General features: G+C 37.3%; 1 protein-coding gene across 1 annotated transcript; it reads right to left on the bottom strand.

Moving 5' to 3' along the window:
* Positions 1-485: 485 nt before the first annotated feature.
* Positions 486-1,168, bottom strand: LOC138142722 (protein MEMO1-like). The gene is made up of 3 exons (XM_069063811.1): positions 1,123-1,168; positions 915-1,059; positions 486-777 (listed from the first exon to the last, which is right to left on the bottom strand). The coding sequence occupies exons 1-3, from the start codon at positions 1,166-1,168 to the stop codon at positions 486-488; spliced, it is 483 nt and encodes a 160-aa protein (XP_068919912.1).
* Between the last annotated feature and the right edge of the window lie 9,660 nt (positions 1,169-10,828).

Raw genomic sequence — 10,828 nt, forward strand, 5'->3', positions numbered from 1 at the left:
AAATTTAGAATATGGTAAATGCTTTACAGGTTGTATTTGAAGGACCATCTGCCACCATGACTTTATATGCATCATTACTCTTTTTTTTTTGGAAGGGGGAAGGAAAGGCAATTGGGGTTGACTTACCCAAGGTCACACAGCTAGGGTGTCAAGCGTCTGAAGCTAGATTTGAACTCAGGTCCTCCTGACTCCATGGCTGGTGCTCTGTGCCACCTAGCTGTCCCAGTTTTTTAAATCATAAAATATTTTGATGCCTTCTTTCCATTGTCCTAAACAAGAAAGCATTTTATAATGAGTTGAAATTAAGGAAGGGCTACACCTACTAGAAAAGAAGAGAAGAAAGTCCTATTAATTTTAAGGTTTCAGTATCAAAGACCAGAACATGTATCTTTGTAAGGGATAGGCTGGGACCCCATTTAAAGAATGAGCATGTGCAGGTGGTATCCCTGAGTATTCAGAGTTTCAGTGGATTGTAAGTGCTCCAGCTACATACTCACTGAACTGTCTTGCCAGTTTCTATACTGGTTTGACTGGGCATAATTCAAAAATGAAAAGCTCATACTCATCCTATTCTTCTGGAGCTCTGTGATAGCATTTAGTAAAACTAGCATGATATGTCTTCCACATATTGTATTAGGGTATTTCTTCAAGTAATTGCTGAAAGATAAGGAGTCTAATTGTTCTATAATACTCATGCCCATTTTATCTAGATGTTCAAAGGATCTATAAATCTCCCTCTGGGATTCATCATAGTAACTATAACAGAACCTTTGACCCCATGGAAGACATCAGAAACCACAAAGAAATTATTAAAACCTGCTAGATGTTTACTGAAGTTTTCCCAACCCATGCTCTTTTGACTCACTCAGAGCTCCAACCAATACAGGAATAATGGTAAACTAATCCTTATGGTTTTCTGTGGCTTTAGCAATATAATGCAAATATATTTCAATACTGTGTTCATCTTCATCTGTCTGCAGAGATGTGGGCTCAAACATTCCCATCTTCTATAACTCTCCATAAATCTTTTGAGCAATATGAAGGTCATACAGAGGTTGTGTGTATGTATGTATATGTGTGTATGTATGCATGCATGCATGTACGTTTATGTATGATATATATACATATATCTCCACACTGGAAAGTGCACATCAATATGGGGACACATGATGGGAAGGTCCAAGGAATCTGGGTAAAAGAAGGACCCAAAGCACCAGCAGCACAAGACCCACAGTAAGTATATACTGCATGATGGTCAATAATGGCTCTAGCAGGGCTTTTTGTGGATTGTATTTGTGAAAGGCAACCTTCTGGCTGTGCATTCATTTGAAGCCCTGAGGCTGTGCACAAGCTCCGCCCGTGACTGGCTTCCTGTCAGACCACTGGGTAGAATATCTCGGAACCTGTGCTACCTATGGTACAAGAGGATGAATGAGGAGGCCTGGGAGGCTGCAGGAAGGGCTCAGGAAGGGGATGAGGTGCCATAGGCCCAGCCCAGTCCTGGATCACCATGTACGCAGACGGCCGCCAGAAGGGGCCCGCGACGGCGGTGCTGCGGTCTCAGAGATGGCAGCAGAGCCCTGGTGCAGGCCACCAGAGTTGCTGCTTGTCACCCTCAGGGGCAGAGCCCTCTGCCTAGCCACCCCGACACCACTCTGCCCCCTCGGGCAGGTGCCCCTGCCTCCAGTGACACCACCCCCTGACTCCTTACAATAACTTTAAACAAATTGTTTTTAGCCAAGTTTTTGCCAATTTTGGGATTATATGTTTTACCTTAAGTTTATTAATTATTTGAGGAAATAAAGGTGGAATAAAATAAAAGTCAGTTTTTGCAATAACTGAAGACTCAGAAGAGGTTAAAAATATTGTTCTTGGAAGTCACACATGACAAGCAGGAGACAAGAAAGTATTAATGACATGTTTAACAAGTACAAGCAGGTTTATCTGCCAACATGATATAAATAACTTCAGTAACAGGAAGCATAATTATCTCTTGTTTTCAATGCTATGTCAACAAGATCTTCAAATGTCATGCTTTCTTCCTTGTTAGTGACCAATTGACTAGAAGCTCTAGATTTCTGAAATTTTTAACAAAAAAGGGAACAAACAAATAAAAACAAAAAACCTTCTCATTGATGCCTTTTAAATACCATAGCCTTAATGATGGGGTGCTTGGGATCTATATTTGTAACATCAATTTTTAAAACTTTGTAACATCAGTCTGTAAAACCAGTTTGTAAAACCTTGTAAAATCATACCCCCCTCCCTCCCCAGGCTCAGAGCATTAACTCTACCCCTAGCTTCAGGGCAATAATTCTGCCCAGCAACAACTATCTCAGCTTGGAACAATAACAAACTATTCCTATGAATCCTTCACTAAAGTATCTATAAACATTCCAGCTTATGCAACTATTATGCCCCCCTTGTATAGTGTCCCGCTGCCCCCATGAATCCTTTGGTGCCCTATCTCTAGGTTGACTCCTTAGCTGCCTCAATGAATCCTTCAGGACCCTATCTCTGGGTTAACTCCTTAAGAGCCTTGGTTCCCAGACATCAATCTTGTCAAACATGACACTGATGGGTGGCAGACTGGGCACTTCTCCATCAGCCCTTGACCGCTAGCCAACTTAGTGACATTTCAAGCCTAAAACCACACCTCCAGGTAGCCCCCCCCCCCCCCGTGATTTTCCCCAGTGAATTATGGACTTATGCCTGCTATACAGCCTAATAGCCTTTGCCCGCTGTAAAGAGTAAAAGAAACTTTTACAACTCTGACTCCAAGTTAGCCTGGGCTGAATTCTTTCAAGACTGAATCACAGGTTTTCTGGTCTTAGATAAGATCAGAGTTCCTGCTGAACCTATTGGGAGCCATCCCTCATCATTAAGATGACCTGTCTTCTCAGGTCTAATTTCCTCAAGTTTTATTCTACCACTCCACTCTACTGTGAAATCTTTTCTGAAGGTTGTAAGCATTCAAGAAGTTTAGAGTAATCAGGTTCTTTATTAATATACTTATATAATGGAAAGGAATCTGAATTTAGATTTTGAAAACATAGGTGTGATTCTCATATAGGATATTTACCAGCCCTTCCTCTTTTGTGCTCTGAGACCAGTTTAACTGCCTCATTTCATGCATGTGGCCTATTTTTCCACTGCTGTGCAATGTAACCTATTCACTTCATCACTTTTAGTTTAATAAATTGCTGTGGGTAAAAAAAAATCCTTACTTAGGGGTCAGCTCTCTGATGATCAAGCCTCTCTGAACCTAATTAGGTTAATTTTCCAAGATAAAGGAGAATGTCTGATGTCAGACCTGTACTTAAAGTCTATTCAATTTTGTAGGGCACACACTGGCACAGCTTTTGAGAACTTAGTCACATTTGCTAAGATAAAGTATTAGAAAGACCTGAGGGGGGGAGGGGTGAAGAGGGGTGCCTTCTGGGTAAAACTGGTAAAATGCTATTTTAAATTTCTTATTTTTATTATGAAATAGAAAACATTTATATAGTATGTAATACATAGAGAGCATATAGTATTTGGATAGCATATTATGTGTATACATACAGTACAAAACCTCTATATGCATATACATATATGTAAAATACATATACATACACATGCATATATATGTATATATATGTATATAGAAACATATATGGACTATTGTGATTGCTTTTTGATATTCCATATAGTTAATTTGTGATTCACTTCATTTTTTATGGTGAATTTTACCTCCCTGACTAAAACATAATTTCTTTGAGAAGAGGGGCTCTATTTTATATTTGGCTTATACATCATAATGCTATGCCCATAGCAGGTGCTCACTAAACAATCCCTACATAAAGATCTGCTACAATTCCTAATAAAGATCAAGTATAATGTCCTTGTTGTGACTATATTGCATGTTCCTGTCAGACAAATCCAGAGTAGAGTCTACTTTCTCATGCCTCTATAGAGCATTTAAACCACAGTTTTCTGCTAACTACCCTTTCTTGAAGACACAAGGAATAGAGTAATTGATCTCCTAGCCAGACATAGTCTCTTTAGCTATTTTAAAAACACATCATGCTCCAGTTAATTTTGGATGCATTCACTGATTTCCTCAGGCTCTGTGGGTTATGTTTTTCTCTGAGGTGCAAGCCCTGCTCTCTTGATGCCTGGGAAGGAAGAACATAAATGATGTATTTCTCTTTCTCTTATGCCCCCCGCTTTAAACTAAACGAGTTAATATTTTTTTTCTTCTGTGAGCATAATAAAGGATTTGGAGTGCTGATGCTCTTCTGTCTACTTGTTGCAAAACAATTTAGCACCAGATAAGCCTGGGAGTGTTTTTAAGAAAGCGCTTATATAACGTAATCTTATTCTCCATTACAACATCCTTTCATCCCTAAAATTCATAATGAAAAATTCATGAATAAAGTATTTTAAAAACCCTTTATTTCTAAGAGATAATTAATCAGAAATATAATTTCCCCTATTTTTGTATTGTTGGAGGTTTGAAGGGGGTCTTAATATTTGATCTAGAAAGATTTATGATTCTATCAGATGCTCTCTTGAGCCAATGTTTTTCTCCTCTTGAAAGTTCTTTATTAATCCTAGGTTTCTGCAAAGGAAATATATATTGGTTCTGCTAAATGTTGTGTCAGTGTCCTCAAGAGAATAGAAGAGCTACCAAAGCATCCTTGTCATTTGAAAAACATTCCATGTGTGTAATCTGTCATCTCTGTATTACCCAACAGTTTCCTCTTACTTATGTTTTATTTCTCTAGCTCCCACTAGTCACAATAGAGTTTTATTTTTGTCTAGGTTAGCAGCGGGGTCAAATGTAGTCATCTTGATAGATTTTCCTGACAATGACTTCTTTTAGCACTACATTTCCTGAGTGTACTTTGAACTTCTGCATTTATGTTTTCTTGGCTTTCACTTACTACCATGAGCAAGTCACTTAACCTTTCTGTTTCAGTTTCCTCATCTATGAAGAGAGGAAGTTGAACTAGATGGCTCCTGAGGCTCTGTACAGATACAGCCATGAATCGTGATCATCATAATCCCTTTTTTTCTCTCCCCTTCCCCACTGCAGGCTTCAGTTTCAATGCAACACATTCCTGACTTAATTTTGCAAGCTCTTGCAGGCAAGTACCACCAGTACAATTTGTTATTGTGAGAAGATCATTGGATTTGGTGCAGGATTATCTCAATTTCAAACTCAGCTTGGTCACTTGTTAACTGTGTGACCTTAGGCAAATAATTTAATCTCTCAGAGCTTCCATTTCCTTATCTGTAATATGGGCATGGTAATATTTGTTCTACCTATCTTATAAAGTGGTGAGTTTTGTTTTTCTTTTTCTAAATTAAAGAATGTCCACTTCGTTTAAGAATTTGAATAGTGAGAAAGCTGAAAACTCTGTTGAGTTGAGGTGGGTCTGGAGAGCCCAGGCACAGACTGAACCCCATCCCGAAACCCATTATTCACCAGCTCTTGGAGATCATTCTTCTTGCCCGATAATCAGCAACAAAAAGTTAATGGCTCATCAAGACTTTTCCCTTGGAAGATGCTAAAAGTGACAGAAGTATTGAATGTAACTCTCAACCCCAGAGTTTTATGCTGCCACAAATAATAAATAGGTATTAGAGTAAAAGAGCCACACATCAGGGCCCAAGGTGACTTCTCCTCAGTCTCCCCAAGCTTATACCAGAATTAGCCTTTCCCTATACAACTATACAAACCTTTTTGGATTTAGCTGCTCACCAAAACTCCATCATCATCATCATTATCATCATCATCATCACCACCATAAAGATTTGACAAGTTCAATTGAGAACAAACATAGCACCACAATAGCCAAAGGCATGAAGTGACTATTCTCTGGACTTCTCCACCTCAGACAACATCCAGTTTTCCTCTCTTTGATCATGAATTTTAAGACAGAATGACCATGTCTGTATCATTAATTAGTTTCTCCTAGATTGTTAGTTCTTCCTGAAGAAAATAATAGCAATATCTCACATTGCTTCCTTCATCTTTTAAAGGATGGAATTATCATTGAGACAAGTCAATTAACTGACACAGAGCTGCTATAGTCATCAGGAAAAATGAAGTCTTCACTACTACTATATCATGCCTCCATGGAAGGCTCATGATATTTCCCATATTCTTCATCTATTTACATTTCTCTTTTCTTCTCTTCTTTTTTTTACAGCTATCATAGTATACACCCATGGCAATATAATTTATATTTCTCCTTCTGTTGAACTTTACCCAAATGCTCTCCATCATGACACTCCCAGCCTTAGCTCCTTAATTTCCTCACATGAATATATCTTCATAATATATAGTATTAATCTACCTATCTCTCTTTTATCTGTTTTTTTCTTTTTGAATAAGATAATAGTTTTATATCCACATTCCAATCATGGGTCCCATTCTATCAAGTCCTAGTTAAATCTATTAGATCAAATTTGCATCTCTGTTAACATCTCTGGTTATTTTTTATATGTTTTATAAATACTTTAGGTATTTTTGCAGAGAAACCTTTTTATTATATTTTTTATTTTTTGCTTTTTTTGAAGGGCAATTGAGGTTAAGTGACTTGTCCAAGGTCACATGGCTAGTTTTTATGTTAAGTGTCTAAGGCCGCATTTGAACTTAGGTTCTCCTGACTCTAGGCCAGTGTGATACCTTTTTATTATATAGCCTCTTTCCTTCAATTAACCTACTTGAAATGCTGGAGATTTTTTACCACATAGGTATTTTTTAAAATTTTATTTAATTTTAAATTTTAGTAACTATCTTCTCTGCTCTCTAGGGCAGCTAGGTGGCACAATGGATAGAGTACTGGGACTGGAATCAGGAAGGCTCATCTTTATGAGTTCAAATTTTGCCTCAGATACTTACTACCAATGTGATCCTGGGTAAGTCACTTACCTCTGTTTGGCTCAGTTCTTCCTCTGTAAAATGAGCTGGAGAAGGAAATGGCAAAATGCTCCAGTATCTTTGTCAAGAAAACACCAAATGAAGTCATGAAGATTTGGGCATGACTGAAACAACTCAACAAATCTATAGTTTCTAGTTTGGTAGATTCACATAAACTATTTTCTCCCCCTGTTACCAGTTTGAAATAATTTTGATTAGATTTTCTATATACCTAGAAATTTTTTTTCAAGTCCATTTTTAGTTTCACCCTATTCCTGGCCAAGCATCTTATAGCCCCCTTTCCTCCAACTCTCTCTGATGAATACCTTGCCTCATACTTCACAGAAGAAAAAAAAATAGTTAATTTAACAAGAGTCTCTTTTTCTCCCATATTCCTTCACTCATCCCTCTCTGATTTTATCCCACACTGTCTCCTTTTTATATTCCAGTCTCTGATAACAGGGTAGTCCTTCTGTTTGCCAAGGTCAACTCCTCCACATTCATTCTCCCCCCCCCCAGAGGGGAGAAGACAAGGCGATTGGGGTTAAGTGTCTTGCCCAAGGTCACACAGCTATGAAGTATCAAAAGTCTGAAGGCAGATTTGAACTCAGATCTTCCTGACTCCATGCCTGGTGTTCTATTCACTATGCCACCTAGCTGCCCCCACATTCATTTTTAACCTCATTCCCTACTATCCTTCTCCAAAAGATAGTCATCTCCCTCATCTTGCTCTCCCCTCTAATATTCAATTACTCTTTCTGCTGGCTCCTTCAATGCTAACTATAAATATGCTGAAATACTTTAAAAAGTATACTTTTTAAAAAGTATACTTCAAAAATTTTCCACTTGGTCCTACTAGGTCTTCTATCTATCATCCTACAACTCACCTCTTCTTTCCATATAAATTCCAAGGGGAAAAAATGTCTACAAACCATCATCTCTTCTTATTTTTCTCTCAGCATTTTGTAAATCCTCTGCAATTTGATGTCTAGTCATCTCATTCAGCTGAAACTACTCTCTCTGATGTCAACAGCAGGCTCTTATTTGCCAAACTCAACAGTCTCTTCTTAATCCTCATTCTTCTTAATTTCTCTCAATATTTGACACTGTTGATAACCATCTTCTCTAGGTTTTTATGATCCTTTTCTCTCTTGGTTTTCCCTTGTCTCTCTCTTTAATTTGTTGTTCATCCCTGCCATTACTGCTAGTTTTCTGTGGACCCCAAGGCTCTCTTCTGAGCCTTTTTTCTCTTTTCTCCCTATCCTCTATCACATGGTAATCTTATTGAAGCCCATAGGTTCAATTATCATTATTATGAAAAATAATTCTCAGATCTATTTTTAAAGCAATTGGGGTTAAGTAATTTGCTCAAGGTTACATGGCCAGTTTTTCTGTGTGGTTGTTAAGTATCTGAGGCCAGAACCAATCTGGGTCTCCTGACTCTGGGGCCGGGGCTCTTACTCACTGCGCCACCTGGCCGCCCCATTCTCCGATCTATTTATCCAGTCCAAGTATTTCCTTAATCTTAGTCCTGCATCACCAGCGACCTATTGGGCATTTTGAACTAGATATCTTATAGGAATCACAAACTGAATATGTCCAAAAGAACTTGTTACTTTATCCCCTTTTCATCTTCTAAACACCACTATTTTTCTCCAGGTTACCTAGTATTTAATATTAACAAACTCAATGTCATCCATAACTCATTTATCCCACATAACTAATTAATTGCTAGCTCTTATAATTTCTTCTATGATATCTCTCATACATGTCTCCTCTTTACCCACCTAGCCACCACCTTAGTTCAGGTCCCCATCACTTCTCACCTGGACTCTTGTAACAGTATCCTAATTGGTAACCATTTATCAAGTTTTTACCCACTCCATTCTATCCTCCACAACTTCCAACTTCCAAGATGGTTTTCTCAAATTATATATCCAACCATGTAAATCCCCTACACAATAAAATATAGTGGCTTCTCTTTACCCTGTTTCAAAAAAGAATATTTGCTTATTCTTTTTTTTCTCCACTGGTAAATATTGCATGAATTCTCTTCTGATGGACATTGTGGATTCACAGCATTATTCCTTGGGAACAGGAAAAACTGTTTTCCCCAAAGACACAATGTTCTCCCCACCCCAACCATTCTTTCATGGAAAAAGCCTTCTATCAATTCCATCGTTGGTCCTTCTTCCTTTTATTTCTCTCTCTTCTCCCACTAAATCAGTTGTCCAGTCTTTGTTCAAAGTTATCATAGACAGTTTCTGTAGCAAATTGTCTAGTGGTCTTCAGCTTCTGAGTTAATATAATCCCTACTTTCCTTACACCTTCAATCTCCTTTTTACTGCTTTCCTGAACCTTCATCTTCTTTCTTATTCTTTCCTCTCCTCTTTGTATAAGGACAACAAATACCACAAAGTTTAAAGTATACAGGAACAAAAGAAAAAAATTAAAACCCATTCAACCCATTCCTTCTGTTTTCTATTAATTTTTTGAAATGGAAGATAACAAAAATATTTAAAATACAAAGTGCGGAAACAAGAAGAGCCTTTGCTGCTCTCATCAAGGTTAATTCAATAGATCTGGATGAACCATTTCCTAGGGCACTGATAGGACAGGCAAGAAATAATTGCTGAGCTACTGTTGGTCATCTTTCAAAGATCCTATAGCATGATTAGGGAAAAGGAAATATTGTCCTGATTTTTTCAAAGGGCAATTGGTGGAGTTTCAAAAATTACTTTTGTTTTCATCTTTTCCAATCCAAAGATCTCTGATAAAAAGAAAAAGTGGTCATGTATATTTGTGGTCATGTATAATTAATTGTAAAATTCTAGAATTAATTACTAAAGGGACTCGTTATAATCATCTAGAAAAGGCAGTAGTAATCATTAAAAGCTAGCATGGTTTCATGAAGTCCAGACCTTGGCACATTAACCACATTTCCTTTTTAGATAAAGTTACTATAGTGTCATATGAAAGCTATGCTCAGTAAAATGCAAATTTTGATCATGCCAAAGCATTTGGTAAAATCTCTCACGTTATCCTCACAGACAAGACCTGAACTCCTTTTTTTTTTTTTTTTGCCTTTTGGAGGGCAATTGGGGATAAGTAACTTGCCCAAGGTTACATGCCTAGTGTTTTTGTGTTAAGTGTCTGAGGCCGGAATGAAACTGAGGTCCTCCTGCCTCCGGGGCCAACGCTATACTCGCTGTGCCACCTAGATGCCCATCTCAGGGGAATTTCTAAACCAGAAATTCTATAAATCTGGAACTCAATTCTGTATCTCCTCTTTTTTCTTGTGCTTTAATTCTTTTTCATCTATATTTATTAGGTCTTTTTAAATTCGAAGGTCATTTTCTTTGATAGGAAAATATGAACAAAAAATAAAAGTGAGAACGAGGTGAGTTAATTTGAAATTTCTCTGTAAACATTTTCTAAAATTTATTACAAAAGAAATGCTCAGTTCTCCTCATTTGAATTTTCATTTCATAATAAAATTAAAAAAAAAACAACAGAGGCACAAACCCTTTTTATTATCCTTAGCAGGTTTTTTTTTCTTTTCCAAACTTCAACAAATTCTCAACTTAGTCTTCCTGACAGCAATTTTATCATGCTCATCTTTTGTATTAATCCTGGAGTATAAGCCCTTGTTTTCTACATGCTCTTTTAATTTCTGAGTTAATTACAAAGCTGATTGTGTATACACATCATTCTCTTTAGATAACTTACCCTTTTCTTTCTTGTTGGTATTAATTTCAATTTCATTTACATATTTCCATTCTACAAAGCTTATCATCACTCTTTAGGTGACTTAGGAATCCTGTCTTAGATCATGAGATTATAGTTCTCTTTTCTTTGAAGTTTTAAAAAACTTTAATAAAATAATAATGTCCAGCATATATACCAACTCACACT

This window comes from Petaurus breviceps, unplaced genomic scaffold, assembly GCF_028583685.1.
Source record: "Petaurus breviceps papuanus isolate PSGF00001 unplaced genomic scaffold, PetGlider_PUasm1.0 90602, whole genome shotgun sequence".
Taxonomy (NCBI): Eukaryota; Metazoa; Chordata; class Mammalia; order Diprotodontia; family Petauridae; genus Petaurus; species Petaurus breviceps.

What these genes read in the sequence shown, in the direction of transcription:
- LOC138142722 (XM_069063811.1), bottom strand. Translation starts at nt 1,168, where the DNA reads ATGTGTCCCCATATTGATGTGCACTTTCCAGTGTGGAGATATATGT. An exon ending in TCCAGTGTGGAGATATATGT is followed by an intron (nt 1,060 to 1,122) that starts ATATATATCATA and finishes ACATACATACAC; the next exon opens with ACAACCTCTGTATGACCTTC. An exon ending in ATATTGCTAAAGCCACAGAA is followed by an intron (nt 778 to 914) that starts AACCATAAGGAT and finishes ATGTCTTCCATG; the next exon opens with GGGTCAAAGGTTCTGTTATA.